Source organism: Drosophila serrata, unplaced genomic scaffold, assembly GCF_035046125.1.
Source record: "Drosophila serrata isolate PLE 108 unplaced genomic scaffold, ASM3504612v1 contig_240, whole genome shotgun sequence".
In the NCBI taxonomy this organism is placed as follows: domain Eukaryota; kingdom Metazoa; phylum Arthropoda; class Insecta; order Diptera; family Drosophilidae; genus Drosophila; species Drosophila serrata.
Genome location: NW_028257138.1, coordinates 7,383,489 through 7,408,085, shown reverse-complemented (window position 1 = coordinate 7,408,085; position 24,597 = coordinate 7,383,489). Strand labels below are relative to the sequence as shown.

Below are 24,597 nucleotides of genomic sequence, written 5' to 3'. Positions count from 1 at the left end.
TTAATTAATTTATATTAAGAGTTAACAAAACGTAAATATTTCTTCTACAGATTGCAAAATATTTCTAAATTATCTAAGGTAATACAAATCTAGCTTTTCCTACCAATAGTTTTCTTTTTTCTTTGCTTAAATAGTTATTCAACCCCAATCTTAATTTATTTTAATTGTCAAAATTATAAGATTAACAAACTAATAAAGATTATGACCTCTCAACATTATTTTTTAAACAGTAGTTTTCTTTTCAAAGATGAGTAATTTCTGCTCAAGAGGAAATCTCACACCAATCGATTTTCCATACACTCCATGAACCAAACAAAAAAAAAAGAGGAAAAAGTATCAATGTCTATAGAAATACATTCCCCGAATTACAGTAGCTACCTGTTGAGGCCTAAACGAGGATTTATTTGATTTCTTTTGATTTCTAAAGATCAAGCAAAAACGAAACTCAAGCACTTGTTGTGTGGGCGTTGGCTGAACAAATTTTAAAATGAATTGCCAACGGTTCACACGCACTGTTTTATTATTTTTGTGAGCGACAAAAAAATTCCACAATCTCTTTGGCTTTTGTTTTGGCAAACAAATAATTACACCGATGTGCGGTGAATGATATTGCCCAGCATTCAATACTCCTCTATTATTTATGGGAGTTGAGATGGGAACAAGTTGGAGAAAATCCACTGAATTTCTATTGATTTGAGAGAGGGGGAATCTGCGGAGGGGTGCGGGTGAAAGGCGAGTGTGCGTGTGTGTGGCCCAGTGCGAAAATTGAAATTTCGGTTTAATTTCTTTAGAGGCTGGAAAGCGGTTAAAATGCGACTCTCCAGCCATTGGCCATTGTTCCCCGTCCCAAAATTTGGGGTCAAGTGTGTGGCAAGTTCGTTGCTTAAGTCTTTCGTTTTTTCCGAGGCTTTTTTTCGGCCTGAGCCCCGTTCTTCGTTTTTTGTTTCTGTTTCTGTTCTGCTGTCAGCGGCTCATGTCAGCGAATTTGTTAAACAAACTGAAATGAAATTTCGCTTTTCTGCAGGCCGCAATTTAATTAGTGAAAATATGGCTGGAGCACAATTAAGGCGATGCATTCGTTGGGGATTAAATCAGGCCTGTCCTGTGCCCCGACAGGCAGAAGGAGATGATCTCGTTGTTAAACTGCTAACTCATAATGCCCTTAGCCGGTCCATGTCACTTAGTGCTTATTGTGTCTGCACGTCTGGGACGTGTCGGTCTCCGTTGAAGCTCCTCCTTCTCCTCAATGGGACAGACGGATTCGCAAATGTAAATGAAACCATGAGGAAAAGAGGCTCACAAAACAAAAAAAAGAAGGCTCAAAGCAGCACTGCAGGAAACACTTTTTAATTTTTCAAAATTTTCTATTTAATTTTTAAAGAAATACAAGGATAAAGTGGTCATTTGTTGGTGTTTTCTATATAAAAAATTATGTTAAACTCAAAAAAGAGTTCCTAAACAAACTTTGTAACCATTCATTAAAAGAATCTAAAAGGAAAAAAATATATTTTATTGAAATTAAGCATCTTACAGTATTTAAATATACTTAATATTATTATATTCTTATTATATACAGCAAATGTTTTTGAATAATTTAAAAATTAAATTAAAATTATTTAAGAAATAGGAAGAAAGAATGGTGTTTTTTAGATAACAAACCTAAAAGGTTCCTAAAATAAACTACATAACTATTTGTTAACAGAATCTAAGGGGAAATAAATATATTTTAGTAACACAACTTAGAGTATTTTAATATAGTTAATATACAATATCAAAGTAGCACTAAAGGGAAATATTTTTGAATAATTTAAAAATTAAATTTAAAAAAATTATTAATGGTATAGGAAAATAAAAGAGTGGTAATATATTTGTGTTTTCTGTTTAAAAAACTATTTTAAACTGAAGAGTTTCCCAAAATAAACTAAGTAACTATTTCTTTACAGGATCGAAAAGGAAATAAATTGATTTTATTGTATATAAAGCATTTTAAAGCATTTAAATATACTTAATACATAATATCAACATAATATTTTACAAATTAAATTAAAATTATTAAAGAAATAGGAAGAAAGAGTGGAATTTTGTTTGTCATGATAACATAAAAGATTTCTAAAAGAACATACATACATAATAGGAAATAAATATATTTTTCTTTAATTAAACATCTTACAGTATTTACTTACTTTACTTAATATATAATATCAAATCAGTACTATAGTAATATTAATAATTCTATTATAGTAAGTATATTAATAAGTAAAATAAAGTAATTAAAGGAATAGAAAGAAAGAGTGGACATTTCTTAGTATTTTATACATAAAAAAATCATGATAAACCTAAAAGACTCCTAAAATAAACCATGTAACTATTTTTTAACAGAATCTAACAACAAAAAAATATATATATATTATTATATTGAAGTATAGCGAAGCATTTAAGTATAGTTAATATTTAACTTAACACCAGAATCTTAAAGGAAATATCAATATTTTATTTTAATTAGGAATCTTACAGTATTTAAATATAATTGATATTTAACTTGATGTATTCATTTTTATATATTATATATATATATTGATATTTTTACAGCTCATTTATTTTTCAATTACAAAATTTAGATATAAATTAATTTAAAAATAATCCTACAGCTTATATATATTTCCCTTTACTTTTTCTCTTAACTTATACATTTAATTTTTAGTATTCACTGTTTTTTTTTTTTCAATAACAAAAAATTTCCAGATATCTTAATTACTTAAATAATTCCTTTTAAGTTTAAATATATCCCCCTTAACCTTCTCTCAGTGTTAAGATACATTTTGTGCCTTAAACAAATTTGGTGTAAATCCGTAACTGCAATGTGAAAGAAGCCGAAAATGATTTTCTTTCTTTGTTTCTGTCATGTCATGGCTCCGAATGGCCACTCGGTCGACTGACTCCCCCGAAATAAATATAAAAAACACCAACAAAAAATGAAGTGACACACTCACCTCACCTGGTCTGGATTTTTTTTGATTATTTTCAATGTTTTCTCATCTCTGATAGCCCCCATCACCCCCCTCCCCCGGGTTGTGCCTCTGTGTGTGTGTGTGTTGTGTGTGTTGTCTTTCAGTAAAGTGTCGTGCGACAAGTGCCGCAATTGAGTCGCGTCGCTTGCCCCTCGATACTTGTCAACATTGCCCCCGGTTTCAGGTCTCCTCAACTTAGGAAATGCACTCAGAAAAATTGAGAATAATATAGGAAATAAAATTATTAATGAAATAAGATTTTTTTGTATTTAAATGGTAACTTATGTATAATTTATAGTAATAGATTGTAGTTAAAAGATTGTAATGAGTCGGTCTTTCTTCCGAAAGAAATTCAATTACATATTATAAAAAAGTCCCTTTCTTGTTAATTATCATTTTAGATATTTAAAGCTGCTTAAAATACTGCATTTTATCTTTAAAATAATAAAAGGCATTTAAAAATAGTTATTTATCTCTTCTTGCACTGAATTCTTCTTTTGACTGAATTTTACCTTAAAAATATAATTATAGATACTTGGACTATATATTTATATATTTTTTTAAATACAAAGTCGTCTCTTTTTGTATTTTTAAACATTTTTAAATAATAGACCCTTGAAACTATTTATTTAAATTTTTAAAGACACAAAGTCCTCTCTTCTTGTATTTTTAAGCTTCTTTACAGACTGTATATTATTTTTTAAATATAATAACTGAGAATTCAACTTTAAATAAATTTTTTTAAGTCACAAAACTCTTAATTTCTTGCATTTTAAACTTCTTTACGGACTGTATATTATTTTTAAAATATAATAACACATCATTTAAGCTTAAAATATCATTTTAAATGCCTAAAAACCCCTCTTTCTTGCATTTTAAAATCCCTAGCTTAGTGCACACTTTTTTTTACAAGTGTAACTACATCAAGGAGAAGGGGAACTCAGGTGGACATGCCTGTCACCAAGTTGGAGCATTGTCTCCACGTCGAACAGGTGAAGTTAGCTTTGTGTGCGGCTTTTGTTGTTTTGGCAGTGAAATCGAGCAAAAGCAAGATTTTTCGTTCATTTTTTCGGTTTTTTGTGGGTCTTGGCTGGGATCTTGATCTCCTCCTCGTTGTCTGGCGTTGATTTATGGTCAACAATTTAAGCAATTTCATTTTATTTTATATTTCTGGTTGCCTTTACTGTTTTGTGGCTTAAATGTAATGTCAACTGTTTTGCATGTCATTTAAATCGCGGGAATTTTGTGGGGCCGAGGGAATAGTTGGTGTATCTGTCACTTTGGCCATTGAGCCTCAAGTTTGTATAGGAAATGATTGGCCAAGGAGGAAAGAAAGAAAAATAAGAGTTATTTGCCAAGAGAAAGTGAATGAAGATTTGATTCAAATCTATTTGTATATTTGAGATTGTAAGATTTGGGATTGAAGGAAATTTTTTGAGAGTGCCTTGAAAATTGTATTAAAATATAATTAGCTACAAAACCAATTAGCAATTAAATATATAAAAGTGCTAAAAAGTTTTACCACTTAATAAATGATAAATTTACACTGTATTTGGTACTTTTTAATTTTATTACATATTTATATAAAATCCTAGAGATTTTCATAGAACCCTTACATACTATGGATGTGAAATCCTTTGATCAAATTGCCTTAAAGTATTTAATAAACTGTTTTAGGTTCAATGTAATACTTTTTTAGAACAGTTTTGGTCATAAATAAAAGGTTTTCAGAGCTCCTATGATCTTTGTAGGTCTCTATTATTGTTATTTATGAAGTCTTTCAGTTTGATGTATTTCTTAAATTATGTTAAAGGCTTGGAAAACATATATCTTTTATTTCGTAAATATAAAAACAGCTTTACACTAATTTATAAAAATTCCTGAATAGTATTTTCAACAACTAGCTGCTCAAAAGAATTATATTTGTATATAAAAATGTTTTCTTATATTTAAAGTAATATCTCTAAAAAAAAACCCGACCCAGCTGATCAAATTTTCCAATTTTAATCCCTCTATTAAATTGCAGCTTCCATCAAACAAAAAAAGAACAATAAAACGTCGCTTTTTTTAACATTTTTCGCTTGATTTGTGCTCTCGAAATGAAAATAATAAAAGCCCCTCACAAAAAAGTATCACGAACTGAAAATGCGTGGGAATAAATTTTGCGTGCGACTTAAAGCAAAGAAAAACACCGTAAAAAAGAGAATCGTAAACAAAACGTAGAAAAAATAATAATAAAAAATATAATAAAAAGAGGAGGAGCGAGAGCAGAAAAGCTGAAAAACTAATCGCACAAATATAAATATAAATATGACAATAAAAAGTGTTTAGTGGACTTCAAAGCGAACCAATTGGGCAACTATAATAAATTATCGAAAAACACGAAATGCTGCGCTCCAAAGACCCAATTGCGATCTATAAAAGCGAAAGACAGAAGAAAAAAACTCAAAACCCAAAAAAAAAATGTAAACCGAAATTTGCAAACATTTTTTGAGGCCACAGATTAGCATCGAAAAGAGAAAAAACAGATCTGGGGAGAGGGTAAAAAACAGGTTCACACGCTAACTGAGGCAGGACCACCTCATCTGCAGGAAGTGTAACTGAAATTGCGGCCCTTCATCTCCACGGGGTTACTGCTCCTTCTCCAGGCTTCAGTTTCGGCTCAGGATTCATCTGGGACTCCGCCCTTTTTACCTGTTCTGTGGCAGCAACAAGTGAATGACAGGATAATCGTCCTGCGTACCTGTTCCAGCTCCTTTGTTCGGTTCCTTTTTTTGGCATGTGAACAAACTCGCATAAAATCTCTTAATGTTTGCATTCTTATGCGGCTGTCGTCTCGTTTGATGCGTGATCTTGTTGATTATGCTGATATATGCACAGGGGAAAAATATATAGTATATCTTACGGAATTTTAAGGATTTTTAGGTTCGAATTTTACTTATAAAATTTTATTAAATTAAACTCAAAATTAGTTTGAGAAAAGCCCAATTTGTAACTTTCTTTAAGACAGTAAACTTCAACTATTTAAATCCCAAGAAAAATATAATTTATGCCATCTAATATCTGTATAACATATAATATCATTATTATTTTTTTATGTTTTAGGTTGAAAATTAAGCTATAACATTTTATTAAATTAAACTTAAATCAAGTTGGAGAGAAACCTAGTTTCAACTTCATTGTGAACTATTAAATCCCAAGGAACATGTAATTTAAGTGATTTAATATCTGTAAAATAATATTAATAATATTACAAATATAATATCTGTATTATTTATTAATATATTTAAGGTTGGAAATTTGCTTTTCGTATTTGGTTGAATTCGAATAAAAACAAGTTAGATAGAAACCTGATTTTAAACTCTTTTTAAAACTGTAAAATTCTAGAACCCAAATCTTTGGGAAAATATAATTGAAGTCATCTAAAATCTATACAAAATATAATAAATAAAATCTATATTATTTCTTATTTATAATATTTATTATTTATATTATTTCTTTTTTATTATATTTCTTATTTAAATCGTTTATTATTTATTATTTATATTATTTATTTTTTATTATATTTCTTATTTACTTCTTAATAATTTTTTTAAAATTTATTTTACTTCGTTTTTATATTACTTTTTATTCATATTTTTTCCTATCTACATAATTTTCTCTCTGTGTTCTTTCTGCTCGAAATCGGAATTGAGTTGAAGAATTTCGGTTCTCAGGTCCGTTTTATAATTTTTTGTTGTTTGTATTTTTCTCCTGAGTTCCACTTGCTGCCGAGTGTGAAATTTTTGCCTGTTTGGCATTCATGGAAATTGCCTATGCCTTGGAATTTTGTGGGAACAAGTGCATCAGCAGCAGAAGCAGCATCAACCCCATTACGTGCTCTTTTGTCAAGGGAATCCGAACTCAGGGGAAGATCACCCGCAGGCGAGAGCGTGTGAAATTCAAGTTTTTTTGGTTCAACATTTGGGATTTTGCCAAAAACTGCGTGTGAAGTTGATTAGTAGAAACTACATGGGGTCACAATACTCAAAAATAAGGAAATACAAGCCTAAGGACTTTGTTTTTCCAAAAGGAAATTAATTGGAAGCGGAAATCTTTATCTAAACTAAGGAAAATCATTTTTAATTAAGCTAAAGTTATAAAAAAGTTTGTTTATATAATACCTACATTTTAAGAAATATTTTAAGTGTTTATAATATGTAAATGCATTAAAAATGAGTCTAATTAACTTAATAATTATTAACAAATACTTTAGGCATGTTTATATTTTTTTCTTTAAGAAAATTAACATTTAGTTAAGGTAATACTAATTAAAAAATTTATTTACTATAATAACCATAGCTTATATATAATATCATGTAAGCCTGCATTTTTAAAATTTTTTATATAGTTTTACGAAGACATTTACGTAAAGTAATACCCATTAAGCTTAGTTTTATTTCCCGACAAGTGACTTGATGGTTTAACTACACTAAACTGAACATTAAAAAATGTTTTTACATTTTTTCATGTTAAATTTTCAATAAACTTTTGACTGGCCATCAATCAACCAAAAAAATAACAACTTTTCCTCTGCTCAATTTATGCACCCTAAAATTCCATTTAATTAACATTCCAGCAACCTGCTGCATCCATTGTCTGATCCCGATCCCTGATCCTGATCCAATGATCTTCCAATCCCAATTCCTGATGTGGATGCGTGTGTTTATGTGCCCTAAAGTGCTGTCACCTTAGTGCGGCACGCATTGTGATTTATGCTCTTGCAGCAAGAAAATTAAATAATAAAACTGAAAATCTGTAACAAAATGCTGAAGACCGCTTCTCTTATGGCCGCTGCACATGCGCAATAAATTCGGTTTTTATGACACCTGACAAAATACGCAGCAGCCAGCAGCAGCAGTCGCAGCAGCAGCCGCAGCAACTGTTCCAGGAGTTGGAGTTGGAGATGGAGATGGAAGCGGCTGCTTCAGTGGAAAAATTGTTTAATGACTAATGGCAGTGCTGAAAGCACTCAGAAAAAAATTATTAAAAAAAAAATTGTATTCAAAATAAATTTAAAAAGGAATTTTTTTTAATGAAAGAAGTTTAAAGGATTATTTTCTGGACTACAAATTGCTTAAAAGACATATTTCCGATATAAACAAATAAAAACAAAAAAAATTTCTAGACGAAATAAAAATAAATGAAGTTTATTGGTTTAAAAATCGGTTAAACGACAATTTTCTGAAGTAAAAAAATATTTTATATAAACTATTTGGTATATTAAAAAATACAATTGAATTTTCTGGACTACAAAAATTTAAACGGTATTTAAAAATGTAGATTCCTGGATAAAATAATGATTTTTTGCGCTCTACGTAAAGTTAGACCTTGAACAACTAAGTTGAAATTTTTATTAAGTAAATATTTTTATTTTTTAAATATTTATAAGCATTGATTTGCAGTAAAAGAAATTTAATTAAACACTCAAACAAGAAGTTTAACTGATATAAATCGATATATTTGGCAATTTGATTTTCTTATTTAATAATAAAGGAAAATATATGTATTTGTAATATTTTTATATTTATCAAGTATAATTTCATAAATTAAACCCATATAAATCAATATACTTGGTTAATATATTTGTTTTCTTTCTTTCTTAAAAAAAAAATGTATAAAATATATCCCTAATATTTTCCAATTTTTTATGTACCTATACATTAAACCCATTAAATTTTTAGTAAATTTCAACCGAAAAACCTAGTATTTTATTTCTCCCAGTGCATTTGTGAGGCTGCTGTCCCGGGTATGCCTGGTTTCGTTTATTGCCCTGCGTCTATTGAAGATTAATTTCATTTACACAACTTCATCGCCTTTTGCCGCTTGCCTTGAGTTCGACTTTAGCTTCAGCCATCGGCTGCGGCGTGGCTTAACACTTTGTTGCCCGCCTGGTTGCGTTTTGAAGTTAATAAAGTCATAAATTGTCTTACCGGGGGCAGGTCGCTCTTCCCTCCTAACCCGATTTTCTGTTCCAGCTCTCTAATGCACCAAAAATAATAAAAAAAAACCAAACAACAACAGTTGGGGCCACGGCGGCGCAAATCGTTACGTGTCCATGTGTTTTTACGACTTCTTTTGTGAATGCCCACCGATTGGCTCCTTTAATGTTTAATTTCTTAATGTTTTTAATGCTGAATGGCTGTGTGACGGTGGTCCATATAGCATAGCAGCATATGTTGCGGATTAGAAACGGAGCTCTGAAGTGAGGCCTAGCCTAGCACGAAGTAGGTTCGTGTTTTTATCTACAAACTCCTACAAATTCATCACCTCTATGATTGAATTTAACTGAGAAGTCGCACCTAAATGTGACAGGGTTTTGGGGTATTTTAAAAGGGATTTGGTTAAAACTATCTGAGAACTGGGAAGATCATAAAATCAAGGGGCTTATGATGGGGTTTTATGGATTTTAAATACCAATTTGAATAATCAAGTTATCAATTTCTTATGAAGCAAAAAAGAAAACTATCTACGGAAAGCAGAAACTTATATGCTTTTGAATTTATAAATTGAATTACAGGATCGAACAATAACTAAGCTTCAATTATTCCCACTCTTGAATCAATATTTTTATATGACAATTTTATACTGAAAAATCATAGTTTAAAAAATTGATAACTCAGTAAACAAAGCATTAATTTTAATTCGGTAAACATCCCTATGTTAGTTTTTACTAGGTTTATAAATCTTCATACTCAATTAAGAATTGAAAAAAATGCAAATTTTTATACATTTTTTCAACAATTTTAATCCTTAAAAAAAATTTAGAATAATTAAAAAAAATTGTTTCTGCTTCAGGTAGCTAGATCAACTCGGCTGTGGATGCTGATCAAGAATATATATGATTTATAGGGTCGAAAATGATTCCTTCACTGCTTTATAAGCTTCTGACTAAAATTATAATACCATATTTTATCTATTTTTACGCCAATTTTTGCTAAAAATCAAATTGAAAAAAATTCCTAATGAAGCCAAAAAAACGTTAATTTTAATTTGCAAAGCTGTCCCGTGCTAGTTTTTATCACGTTAACAAATCTGCATACTTAAAGAAAAATGTTTGTAAATGGAAATTGCTAAAATTACAATCCCATTCTTTGAGTAGGTATTTTTTTATATTTTTATGCCAATTTTTCCTAAAAATCAAATTGAAGAAAAGCCGTAACTAAGCTAAAAATGCATTGATTTCAATTCGGAAAGCGTTCCTATGCTAGTTTTTATTAGGTTAATAAATCAGCACACTCAATTTGAAAATTTACAAAATTTAAATTTTTGCCAATTTTTTTTTCTTGACAATTTAATAAAAAATGGGTAAAAAAATTTAACAAAAATTTTACAATTTATTTTTTTTGCCGGAGAGGGCTAGATCGACTTGGCTTTTGATGCTGATCAAGAATATATATAATTTATAGGGTCGGAAAGGACTCCATCATATCATTACAAGCTTTTGATTAAAATTGTAGTACCTTGCAAGGGTATACAAAAAATTAACAAGGTTATATATCATTTCATGGGTAATTATTTATAAAGTCATCATATTAATTACTAACCTAAGGATTTAAACACTTTTGTTACAGTTCTTATTATTAATCTATTATTTTAAAAAAAAAAAAACATCCCTAAAACAAATGTTTTTAAAACCTTCTTATGTTGAATTCCCATAATGATAGTTTAAAATAAGTTTTAAGCACTTTTTGGCCCAGTTTATTATACAAAACAAAATATAAAATTATTGCACATATATCGTTAATTACTATTAAAATTTATATATTCATTTTAATGTCAAATATTGATATATCCATATCCAACCCAAATACAAATTTCTTTCCCCCGAAGTACATTTCCAATCAATATTAGAAAATTATAACTTTATAGATTCACACCTTATAAAGTACCTTTATCACGTGTCCCTCGAACGTGCCTGACAAACTTAAATACAATTACTAAGTAGAACGCAAAAGACCTTTCACAATTAAGCTTATTTAAATTACTAGAAAGATAAGGCCAGTCGTAGTAAACCTCAATTATATGTAAATAGCCCCAAGGAAAGATGTCATTGTGGAACCCCCATCAGAGCTCCCTTATCCCTTATCGCTGAGCAAATATAGCTCTGCTCCAATCAAGACCGATTCAAATTCCGATTCCCCAGGTGAGAATAAAACACCGGTCCTCGAATCCATTTAGCAAATAACAAATTTGTCGTTGGAACAAACCCAAGCCCAAGTCGAGCTCTGTATTGGCACAGCTGCTACCTCCACGAGGATGAGACGCAGTCGTCTTTTTATAAATATATAATGATGACAGACATATATGTTATATCGGATCGGTTTTTGGATCGAAGCGGAACAGAAAGCGGCGTTATGCAAAAAAAGAATAATAAGGAAAAAAGGTGCAACACATTTTCCTGCCGCACACAAGAGCAACTCTTTGTGTGTGTGTTTTCCTGCTATGCAAACACGATAGTGTTGTGTGTCCACATAAAGGAGAACCTAACGGCTATATGGAGGTGGCACTGCTGGTTGGTGTTGCATGTGCCGGAATTCGCCTTCCTGTTCACCTCAAAATGGGTTGCAAGGTTCTCCGGCACCGGCAACACACACGCACACAGTGCGTCCCTCTGTTCAAATACACCTTGCGGACGTCATAAAAATAAAGCCTCATCTGCCTGGAAAAGCGATATGTGCACTTGAAATAAAATTAGAGTCCTAATGAAGCTAAGAATAAATTATGTTCATTTATAAAATATAATAAATTTCAATATAGGATATATACATATATACATATAATATTGTGTAGAAAATAAAAAGAAGTACTTAAAATTACTATTTAATTATGTTTAAAATATATGTCATAATTAACTAAAATGTGTAAAAAAATATTTGAATTTTTATTACAATTTTAGTTACTAATTCTAATAAAGGTAAGATTAAATTAAACTTAATTTAAAGAATATAATTAAATAGGATATATACACATGTAGATATGATATTGTGTAGGAAATAAAAAGTTCTTTAAATCACTAATTTTTATGTATTTAATATATGTCATATATAATTAATATGTGTAAAAGAATATTGAAATTTGTATAACAACTTTAATTACATTACTAATTCTAAATTTGCAAAAATACCTAGCAAATTATTTTCAAATAAAATATTGCTAAATATTTTTAAGGACATTACTGAATGATATTGTGTGGGAAATAAAAAGAAGTACTTAAAATTACTATGTAATTTATGTATTTAATATATGTCATAAGCAATTAAAATGTGTAAAAAAAAATATTTAAAAAATATTTAAATATTTATTTATTTAAAAATTTATTTAATTTATTTATTTATTAAAATTCTAGTTACTAATTCTAAATCTGATAAAATACCCAGCAAATTTTTATTTAAACTAGATTAATGATATCATTTTTAAGGATGTTATTGAATGATATATATATTTATATATTTTCTATAATATTCTTCGATCTCTCAAACCCTCAAATAAATTATGAAAATATCACTTAAAAAATATATAAATACATTTTCTCTAAGTGCACTCAAGTGGCAACTTTAGGGTGGTTTCTTCTTCTTATTTTCCACCGATCACTGGCAAAGGATCCACTCAAACAAAGGTGTAGGGAGAACTTTTCCTGCTTCGCTACCTGTCAAGTTTACGCCTGACAGCGTTTTGATATTTTCCTCAGCTCGGCAGCTGTTCCTGCGAGTCCTTGAAAAAAAGGGATATGAACACGCCCGTGTTGAGGTTGCAACATGTAGCAAGTACCACTATATATGTATAGATATATACATGTGGTTGAGAGGGTGCATTGCGATAGGGGTGGCTAGCTTTGCACCTCCGACAGGTGGTGATCCTGCGGATGGGCCCACTCTAAATTTGTATAAACATTAGGCACTTATCAAAAATGTTATCTGTTTATAGAAAGAAGTACAGTAACCAAGGATTTTAATGTTAAATAAAAGGATGTTCAATAGGTCCTTAAATTTATATAGGAATCTTGGTTATTGGTCCTTGAATTCGTTTAAAGATCTTAACTTGAAGTAGTTGAAGCATAACATTAAAAAAGAATTTAAATTAAATGTAATTTTTCCCATTTTGTACAATTATATTGTATTATTTTAGTATTGTTTATTATTCATTATGAAAATAAAAGAGGTTAAAGCCTTGCTCTCTAGATATTGGTATGACTTATGTTTAATTTCAAACAAAACATTAGTAATAATGAATATTCGTACGATTTTTGGTAGAATTTATACGATTTTATATATAAATATCAATATTTGTTTACATGTTATTAAAGATATATTAAACTTTTATAGATTTCAAAGGTATACCACGAAAAATAAATTGAAATATGTTCAGGATAACGTCAACAGCTCCTTCCTGAACCACTTGCTAAGGCAATCCTTAAGCTCTACTATATTTCCGAATGATAATAACTCAGTGCAATCACTATATCCGTGGCCATAACTAAGGATCAGGATAAAGGTTTAATAACAACTGATAATTAACACTAAAAACTCATAATCTCACTAACATGCAATATAAATAAATGCATGTGTCATAGCTTTCCAATTTTTTTCATTTTTGGCTGCCATCTTTAAATGTCCAATCATATCTAAAATGAGCCCAGAAAGATGCATCACCAGATGAAGGGGGATAAGTTTTGGATGTTCCTTCAAGGATTATAATATTAAAAATTAAGATGTCATATAATTTTTTTACCAGATGCAAATTCTCTTACCCGATGAACTGCTGTTATTAGAATTGCCGCGGAAAATATATTCCATATCGCTGCAAACACCCAAAGTACCAAGAAATCACCACAAATTTGACAAACTGGATAGAATAACCAGACCCAGAGCAGAACTTCAATAATTAATGTCGAATAGGCTATAATAAGTGCGGCTGTTCGCAAACTAAAACAGCAGCACTTTTTTAACAAAGTCATTTCGATTTGGGAAATAGAATTTTACTTTAAATATAGTTCTTTGTAGACAATTTTTTTTAGCAACTTTTGACAAAATTAGGAAAGCAAACTGAAGTCCGTGAAAGTATAATAGAAGTTGTTTTAAATTTGAATAAAACTACTAAAGTTTCGAAAGGAACTCATGAAATGGTAAATAGTTACTTATGAATAAAGAACTAATAGGAATCTATAAACACTTATTAGTTAGGTATAAGTTAAGAACCAATAGAGATCTATATATAACATACTTCATAGTTAGGATAAGGAATCTAATAACACTTATTAGTTAGCTATAAGTTAAGAACCAATAGAGATCTATGTATAGTTCATAGTTAGGATAAGGAATGTAATAATAATTATAAGTTAGCTATATGCTATAAACCAGTAGAGTTCTATAAATACTAAATAGTTTTCTATACATAAATACCCCGTAATATACTTTCTACTTTAAACTAATTTACTTTATTTCAAACGCGACCCAGAACTTGAATATATTTTCATTGCACTCTCAAAATAACACCGATCAAAGGCCGAGACACCAGTTCCCCTTTACCTCAATGCATTTATAATCAAACCACAAATTACATGGAAATAAATGCTAAACCCTTAATACTTTTGAGGAGTATAAGGGGTAAGGTTCTTCGGCACGATCCTCGGTCATGTCGCCAGCTAGATATACGTGAGGGAGCAGATAGAGTTTTGGGTATCGGCTTCAATTGAAGTTCAATGAAATGTGTCGCCGCGTGCGCATTGATTTTATTGCCAGCACTTAAACATAATGAGCCGAACCGATAGCATCACGTTTCCTATATAACCAATGCCTCCATATGCTTCCTGTCCCGCCGGATATTCCTTTTGAGTGCCTTCCCCCAACTCCATTCTGTCTGCAGCAGTGCAGCTCAACAAAAGTTCAAAGTGCACAGAGTACAGAGTAATGATCCATTGAAATTCTCATATGCAGCCGGAACAAAAGGATACACCAGACACATGTACCACCTGTTTCCTTGGGCTTTTGTTTGGGGGTTTCCCTTTTGAAGCGAAAAGGAAGTTCATTGAACTCAATTGGTTGCAATTAAAATCAGAACAAGGAGCACAAGGATAGAGGGTATTTTTTTGGGTCTTTATAATAGGGAATAATTATCATTTATTCAGCTTTTAAATCATAATCTCTTGCTTCGAAGATTCCCCCTCCTAAGTGATGTACTTCAAGTAAGCTTCATAGAGCATATTGGAGCGATTATAGCGTTTATCCTCCTCCATGACCTGCAGCACATCCCTGATGGTCACATGTTTGAAACGTGGCAACATGGCCACACCCGGTGGGGCACGTAATCCAATGGGTATGGGTGCGGCATTCGGTGTGGCAGAATGGTTAGTTACTGGTGTCTTAGTCGCAGGACGTTTACGAGAACCAAATGCCAACATGGCTATATTATCCGCTGAGGCTTTAATACCACGAATATTGGGTTTCTGCTCTTGATTACCCTTCGATTCCTTTGGCTCTTTCTTCACCTCAACCTTAACCTCTTTCTTGATCTCCTTCTCTTTGCGTTCCCTGCATCGCCTACGTTCCCTGCGCTCATCCAATTCGGCCAAAGTGCGATAGAATCCTTCATCATCCTCCGACGATCCATAGTCAGCCAATTCCATATCATTCAGAAATGTCATTGTGGTACGCACATCGTTCTTCAGCACATATCGTTTGTTCATATAGAGTCTGTAGCCACAACGATGTTCGCACAATTCGATGACCTTTTGAACAATCATCTTCATGTAGGTCTCCAAAGCATCCAGGAAGCCATCCACAAGAGACTCATGACCATGGATGCTAATCTTGTCAGACTTTGCTCCCTCCACCAGAGCCATTTGCTTGGTCAGCTTTTTCCCAATGACACAGCGATCGAAGTAGGAAGTCCTTGTTCCCGCTTCCGTGGGCTTCGGTTGCAGGAGATCCTTGATGATGAGCAGCTGACCAGCATAGGGTTGAATGGGTACCTCAAAGGCAGTAAGAGTTGAAGACATCTTTTTCTTTTGGATACAATTTAAAGGGAGAAGAAATTTTCCAGTTGTAGATCTCTTGATGCTTAGAATTGAAATCAATTCGAAAGGTTTTTACTAGAAAGTCGAAGCCTTCTGGATTACGATTAAGAATTTTTACGGGTAGTTTGTTTACACGAAACTTCTGTGAAAAATATATTTTTTATATCATAATTCAGTTGCTATTATGTTTTATTTAATTATAACATTTATTTAACATGCCTTGAAGATACATCAATTTTCTAAGATGTTTTAAATTTCTTTTACATATTAGTTTTCAAGCAATTTAAGCCACCTTCCTTCTTAGAGATTTCCGCAAACCCCTTAACTTGCAACTCTAAAATTCCCCTACATCCCTTAGTTGTTGCCACCCAGCCAGGTGCTAGTGGCCAGTGGCTGCCACGAGCCGGTGGCAACACCTCAACTGCAACATATGCCGGCATGCCCCGCTTCAGTGCATCCACCCCTTCAGGACAAGGTTGACCGCATCATTTTCCGACACATAGAAAAATATATATGGTAATAAAAACAAAAATATAGTAAAAAAAAAATAATATAGTTATTTTATGGGTAAAAAATTCTAAATATAAGAGAGAATCATAGGGGAACCTTATTTTTACTAAAATTGAAATCTAAAAATAAGTAAGGTATATAAATAAAATGGTTTTAGAGACAAATTAAAGGTACATTTCTGGTTATAAAGTTATAATGTTTATAAGTCTACTTTAATTCATTTAATTAATTAATATGAAATGATCTTAAATCTCAATAAATAATCCCTGAATATGAAATATATTATTTATTATTTTACATTTTTAAAGCAAAAATACATATTTTATTAAATATGTTAGATACCTATTTATAGTTAAAATCAATACTTTTTAGGCTACTTATAGACACAATTTTAAATGAATTTTAATGCCAATCGATTTATAAAACTTCTGAATATTAAAAATATATAAAAACAAATTTTCTTATACTAAATTTCAAATCTAAAACCACTTTATAATATGAATTCAATATTTTAGGTTCCCTATAAAAAGTAAATACTATTTTTAAAAGTTGTGTCTCGGACTTTTAGAACCATTTTTTATTCAAATCCTCTTCTATATAATTTTCTACATAAATTCATCAAATTAAATAACAATACGGACTAATTTTTCTCACTGCATGGCATGGCCCACTAACTCGACCCAAACTAAGCACTTGTTCCTCTCCAATGACCAGCAACAGGAGGCAAGGGAGAAGGTTACAAAAAAAAGGACTAAAAGCAGGCGCAGGACATGTTATGCAAAGTGCACAGGAATGCGCAAGTGGGCCTTCTCGGGCGACTGGCGACGATGGGCACGAGCTCCTAATTATTCAAATAGAAACCCCTAGACATACTATTATAACCAAATAACCATAGACTTTTAAGTCGGGGTGAGCGGATATTATTAAAAACAACGACGCGAGACAGTCGCCTTCTCCTGTCTCCTGTCTGGAGTCACTCGTGGCCCTGTCCCGCACATTTCCGTGCACCACTGAACTCTTGGCACTGGCCCAAAAGATCATCATCATCATCAACAGACGGACGACAGACACATCATGAGGGTGTGCTTGGGTGCATATTAAAATTCGGGTTACCTGAGTTACCTGGCCCAGGAGCAAAGACCAAAGACAGTGACGACGGATAGGCGCGTGGTGTTTTGATGGCTAGAAATTTATTAGAAATTCCAGGCGGAGTCCCTTTGTCGGCCAACTCCCGAACAGGTTCATTACGCGTGCCGGCGACACTCTGCGGCCAGAGACCATCAGGATCAGGCTTTTGACCTAATTACCTGTTTATTTTTTTTTTTCGTTAATTTTTAGACCTTATAGGGGTGGCTTTATGGGCATTTCTAATGCTACTGCTGCGGGTGGTTTGTTGGTGTCACCAGAATTTAATTGCAAGTGCAAGGTGCAAGTTTGGTATTCAAAATATTTAAAGAAATGTGCCTTAGGTAACTATAGATTGTAGAGTAGAGGAACTGTACTTTAAACTAAAGTTTATCGAGTCAACATTAAGAAACAGTATTTTAATATTAGGCATTAATTTTCACTTTAAAGTTATGTATTTAATACACCGTAGATATATTTTATTTACTGTTTTTAGATAGATATATTTAACAACACCCCCAACATATTATGCAAAATTTAAGAAAAATATATATATATCAATAAGAAAAACAAGAAAAGAAGGTAAATAAAACAAAATAAATTATAAATAATAGGAAAGAAAGGATAAAACATAATAAAACAAAATGAAAATAACAAGAAAGGAAGAGGTCTTCCGGAAACCGAAGTTCGTATACTCTTGCAATTAGCTCAATAAGTCAAAATTTAAATGTATCATAACTAAGCCAAAAATACATTAATTGTAATTCGGAAAGCTTTCCTAGGTTAGTTTTTATGATGTTAACAAACCTGCATACTCAATTTTTTTTTAATTTTTTTTTAATTTTTTGACAATTTTTTAACCAATTTAAAATACAATTTTAGCTCATAAAATGTTGAAAAAAAAATTAAAAATTTTTTTTGTTTGCCTGAGATAGCTAGATCGATTCTGCTGTTGATGCTGATCAAGAATATATATGATTTATAGGGTCGGAAATGATTCCTTCAATGAGTTGTAAGCTTCTGTTTAAAATTATAATACCCTGTAAGGGTATACAAATTAAATAAAATATATAAAAACAATTTAACGGTTTTTAATATCTATAGATATTTTTAACAAAATATTATGTAAGTAAATAAAACCTTAAAACACTATATTAGAAATATAACAATTATTCCCTCGATTATATAAATAGTTAAAAGAGTTCTTGAAATATTTCTTCACATATTTTTTCATTCTTTTACAACGTACTATAACTTTTTTTATTTTCTAGTCAAATAACTCGTCTATGTGCCACATAGAAATGCCTGAAAATGCAGATTCCAAGCTCCGTTTTGGCTTGCATAATCCACACATGGTCGTGGAAAGAAAAGAAAAAATAGAAAAAGACAAGCCGCCTGCCATTTCCGAGGAGCAGAGCCCGTAAACTAAGCTAACAATTCAACTAAAATGCCAGCCAGATAATAAAACTCAAATCGATTGAAGAAGTGGAAGCATTGGCCTCTCGGATGGAAAGATGGAAAAATGGAAATACAAAACTAAACCAAAAAAAAACAGAAAGAAAATGCGAACGAGGCACCAGGAGTTTGGGTGAAAGACTTGCAGACCGGGGCAGGGCATTCAAACGACCACCCACACATCCAGGAGATGGAGTTCAGACTCGGAATCGGAATCGGAGCTTGGGAGATGGAGATGGAGCTGGGAGCCAAGAGCTGGGAGTTGGATGCAGAGCATCCTCACCGCCTGCGCAGTGTCAAATAGGCAACAAAAATAAAAGTTAATAAACAGGAAAAAATTATATTAAAATATATATGGAAATATATTTTAATATAATTTTTTAATTAATTTTAAAATATATATTAAAATATGTATTAAAATATTTTAAATTTACAATGAAAAATATTAATTATTTGTTATTTATATTTCTAACTACTGAAAGTATCCCTTCCTTTTCAGATGAAAAATCAGGTAGTAAAAGCATCGTATATATTTTTAAGTTGCTGTTCCTTTAGAAAATTATATAAATATATATTAAAATATGTATTAAAATATATATTAATATATAAAATAAAATATGTATTAAAATATTTTAAATTTATATATGAAAAATATTAATTTTGGTATTCATGAAGTATTTGTTATTTATATTATTAACTACTGAAAGTATCCCTTCCTTTTCATATGAAAAATCAGGTAACAAAATACATCTTATATATTTTTTAAGTCTTTAACAACCTTTTTCTTTATAAAATGATATAATAGAGTCTTAATAATTTGAATTCAGTAATAAAATTAAATAAATAAATATTTTACCAACATCTAAGAATTATAAAAATATCAAATTTCATCAAAATTCTTCATAAATTTTTCTCAGTACCCAAGTTGCGTGGCGCGCAGGCGTAGCCTCCTCCTCAGGACCCGGACAGATGCTGTTGAGCCAAAACGCCGACTCCAAGATGGAGGCATATTCCAGCGAATAAATATTATCATATGGAAATTTTGCACTGCTCTGTGGAGCAATTACGAATGCAGCCAAAAAAAAAAAAAAACTAAACAAAAAACGCTGCGGCAAGTGACCCGGGAGACGTCAATCCCAGGCACAGGAAATCGAAGTCGCAACTCGACGGTTTTGACGATGATGTAGCACCACCATCCAGCTTTTATGCACTGCACACCATCATGGGTCTTAGCTTTAAGATATCCCTCTACCCCCCTCAGTTCTCTCACCTTCTCTCTTTTAGCCAACATTTCGACCATGTTCATAGAGATCACACAGCGTGTCGCGCAGTCGTAGAAAGTTTGAATGGATTGGAATGGTACTATGAAAACTTGCTTAAGATGAACTTCAGAATTCGAGAAATTGTTTATAGAATGTTCTAAAAATTACTACAAAAATTTTAAAATGTTTATGGAATGTTCTAAAAATTACACAAACATTTTTAATATAAAGAAAAACTGCCGAAAGCTTTAAGAAAAAATTTTCTACAAATAACTACAAATATTTTCACACAAAATAAAACTGTGGAAAGCATTTAGGAAAGATTTAAAGTTATTTTGTAGGTTAAAAATAAGAAATTAGGAAATAAAAAAATTAGAAAATGGTAAAAATGGTTTACAAAAAATAGTTTTAACGTACAAATTATTTAAAAATTAAAATATATATTTATTTTGGCAACAAACTCAGCTATTTTTAATGCCAGACTTAATGTCTATATATTATATATAAATAACAAATTAACAAAACAAAAAAAAATCAAGTGTAATGAAAAGGTTAAAAATATATATGAAATTATATTAATTACTTTTTAAATATATTGAATATGTTATATTATTCAGACATCTAAATCAAAAATCATGACTTAGACACTAATTTCATTGTTATATAAAAATGTTCTCCTATAAATTTCATGTTTAACTGCCGTTAAAAACGTCTTTTAAGCCTAAGAAACCCTTAAAAAATATTTTTTTAAAAATATAGAAATAGACAAATGGTATATTTTCAAATAGAAAAAATAACTTAAAATCTATACAATTAATGTAAATCCCTCTAAATTATATGAAGGTAATTTAAACTAACATTATATATCTTAAACTTGGTAATTCGAATAGAATTTTCTCCTGTTATGTCTTTCCCAATTTAATTACTTTTATATTCATTTAAGAACTATTTTCTTGTTTCTAAGAAAATTTTAAAAAAGTTTTCCCTTAGCCACTGATCACTGTACCCAGCATAACCACCATAACCAACCTTATCCACACACCGAGTGACTTTGCGTACCTGTTGGAGCTGCGTTTTTGGGGGCGCAGCAAATGAAATTGCCAATTGTTGCGCTTTCGGTGGCAGTGGCAGGCTACTGTTTTCGGCTCTGAGCCTCGTTTTCCGCCGATGATGGTGGAGTTGGAGCTGCAGCTAAAGCTGGAGGTGCCACACACCTTGCAGCAGCTGGAACGGAAGCGAGGCATCTAAGAGATCTCCGGTGGCGGCGGCGGCGACGGGTCGCCTCGGTTATTGTTGTGTCTTGCCACTTTCAGCAACTGGCTGGCTTTTGTTGCCTTTTTAAGCCATTTTAATATGAACGTTGCACATCTTGTGGGTGTGGCTGATTGGGCCAAGCAGCCAGAAAAATAAAGGCAGGAGGATGGATGAGCGCTTGGGCCAGCCCAAAACCCGATGATCAATCTTGGCCAGGGCAACGTTTTGCCATGATGACGACGACGACGTGGACCGCTGATGGTTTTGATTGCAACCACAGCCCAGCAGCAATTTGGCTTAGTGGCTTTAGCCTGATCTCCACCTTAAGCTTCAGCTACTGGTTTTTCCACCAAAAGCCCCCCACTTAAGTGGGCGTGATCATTTTTTATTTTGAAAATGTTTTGAAGGAAGGAAGAGCTATCTATTTGGCTTAGGGAAATGCCTGGGACAGGCTCGCAAATGTTTCAATTATCCATCGCTTTGGTTAGTAATTAATGTCAAAGTAATATGTACCTTGGGATAAAGAACACCTGCAAAGGTACTTCTCTTTATAGTAATAAATAAATAAATAAAAAGTAAACCTTCTGAGCACAAACGGAAGTAAATTGACACGCCTGCAAAAGGACACCTACATGGTTTTGTATTGTTAGTTTCTTTTTTCCACTTTTAATTTATTTTTACAGCATGACATTTCCGTTCTCAGAAGAAAACCAATTGAGATTTTGGCATTGTCTTGGGTTTGGCATTGTTAACAGGTTCCTTTTCTTTATAAAAGAAATCGAGAACAAGTGTTAAATGGTTTTTATATCGATCGTTTTTTACAAAATCCTTGGAAAGACTTTAAAGGATGCGAGATTTCAGTTGGAAATTAAAGAGATCATTCATAGAAAATATTATATTTTATAATATTTATATAATATATAAGTAGTTTTAATGATGTATTAAAAATTTATTATTAATACCAACTTTAAACTAAATTTTTAATACCATTTTTAATGTTTTTATAATTATTATATTATTGGACTATTAAATCTACAAAATTCATATGTAAATAAGCATATTTTAAACAGATTTAATTATAATTTGTATTAAAGAACCCATATCCCAGTTCTACCAATAACCTGTCTCTTCTTATTATTCCCAACAACAGTAAAAAGATGTCGAAGGCAGACATTAAAAAAAAACAGATAAATTTTATAAATTATGCAAAATCATTCGCATTTACTAAATAAATAAATATCCACAGCAAAAGCAAAGTGCAATAGAGAGCGAACAAAGTGATTTTTGGTAAAGGAAAAAATAAGATACAAATGCAAATTGATGGTGGGAAGAAGAATAAGTGAGTGGAGGACAAACTTAAATTGGAGCGCTGCTAGAGGATTCTCCCACAGCCCACTGGACTACTTTTTGGCCAACCGATGACAATAATGTTGTCTAGGCTTCGTTATGGCCAGTTCTAGAGAGCTTATACATGATCTCACCTTACACAAAGAGGAAAATTTTGAACTAGAAAAAGGTAAGAGAAGATCGTTGGTTTAATTTGTGATTTTTGGTAATTATTTTAAGTAAGAAAATTAAGTCTTTAGAAGTATAATATATAAGAATATAAGAAAATAAAATAAGTTAATACCCTTTATAGTCAATTAATATATCATATATTATATTGCAAATTAAGTATTTTTATTGGTTTTATGGTGTTCTTATGTTTCATTTAAGATTTCATAGTTCCTTCAGGATTTTTTAGCAAATTAAACTAATTTTAAGACATCAAAGTTTGTGGTTTTTAATGCGTATTTTTGGAAATTTTTATAAGTAAAAAAATGTATGCAATGGAAATATTTTTACTAGAGATATAGGTTAATAAATGAAGTAAATGCCTTTTATTGTAAATTAATATATCAAATATTTTATGGTAAATTAAACATTTCTACAGGTTTAAGGTGTTCTTAGGGTTTCTTAAAGTTCTCGTAGTTCCTCCAGCATTTTTATCAAATTAAACTAATTTAAAATCATCAAAAAATAATATAAAATATATAAATATAATAATAAAAACAAAAATAAAATAAAATCAAATACAAAACAGCTCCAAATATACACAATATTAATTCCTTTTATACATCCCTCAAAACCCCAGTTCTTCTCATGCATTTACACTCAAAAAATCCTAGATTTTCGCTCGATTTTTCTCCCCGTGCACCATTGTCATTGTCACCAAAAGGCTCGTTGCACAGTCACAGCCATGACCATAGGCACTTTCTTAGGCCAAGAGCAAAAAAAAAAGGAACTAAAAAGGGGGCCGTTTGCTACCCGCTGTGCTGGGCATTGTCTGCCCGGCCTTTGCAGATTTCCCAGAATTGACACCTTGCCTTTTGCTACAGTTTTTCTTACCTTTCCAGCGCGCCAAGTTGTCTGGCCCGTGTTCTGGCTTCCCAAGCCAAAAACAAGAACAAATATATATATATATATATATATCGGGAAAAAATAAAACTAAAAGAAAAGAAAAACCATTCTGCAGCACATTCATCAGCATTTTGGGAACAATTGTCTCTTGTGCCTTCCAGGTGTTGCTCAGGAATTTCAATTTGCATAAATTTGGTGCAGATTTGCGTACAATAGAGTTAAGGAGCTATATATACCATGATTATCAAGAGGATTGGAATGGAATGGGATGGGATGTGCCTTTACCAAATGAAGATGTTTGCTGATTTTACAGGGGAATATATATATGTATATAGTTTACGTATAACAGAATATTTTAAGAGATAATTTTTACATTTCTAAAATTTAAAATTGAGTATGCAGATTTATTAACCTAATAAAAACTAGAAAAGAAAAGCTTCCCGAATTGAAATTAATGCATTTTTGGCTTTGTTATGAATTGTTTACAATTTGATTTTTAGGAAAAATTGGCATAAAAATATAAAAAATA

General features: G+C 31.3%; 2 protein-coding genes across 2 annotated transcripts; both read right to left on the bottom strand.

Annotated features, from left to right (window-relative positions):
- Nucleotides 1–13,290: 13,290 nt before the first annotated feature.
- ms(2)35Ci (male sterile (2) 35Ci) lies at nt 13,291–14,087 on the bottom strand. The gene is made up of 3 exons (XM_020951333.2): nt 13,798–14,087; nt 13,591–13,729; nt 13,291–13,523 (listed from the first exon to the last, which is right to left on the bottom strand). The coding sequence occupies exons 1-3, from the start codon at nt 14,002–14,004 to the stop codon at nt 13,471–13,473; spliced, it is 399 nt and encodes a 132-aa protein (XP_020806992.1). The 5' UTR covers nt 14,005–14,087; the 3' UTR covers nt 13,291–13,470.
- A 1,049-nt stretch (nt 14,088–15,136) lies between these two features.
- nht (no hitter) lies at nt 15,137–16,139 on the bottom strand. Its single transcript, XM_020951327.2, has one exon. It carries the CDS (start codon nt 16,042–16,044, stop codon nt 15,214–15,216), a length of 831 nt encoding a protein of 276 aa, XP_020806986.1. The 5' UTR covers nt 16,045–16,139; the 3' UTR covers nt 15,137–15,213.
- Nucleotides 16,140–24,597: the final 8,458 nt, after the last annotated feature.

Coding starts and splice junctions, on each gene's coding strand:
- nht (XM_020951327.2), bottom strand. CDS start 16,044: ATGTCTTCAACTCTTACTGCCTTTGAGGTACCCATTCAACCCTATGCT.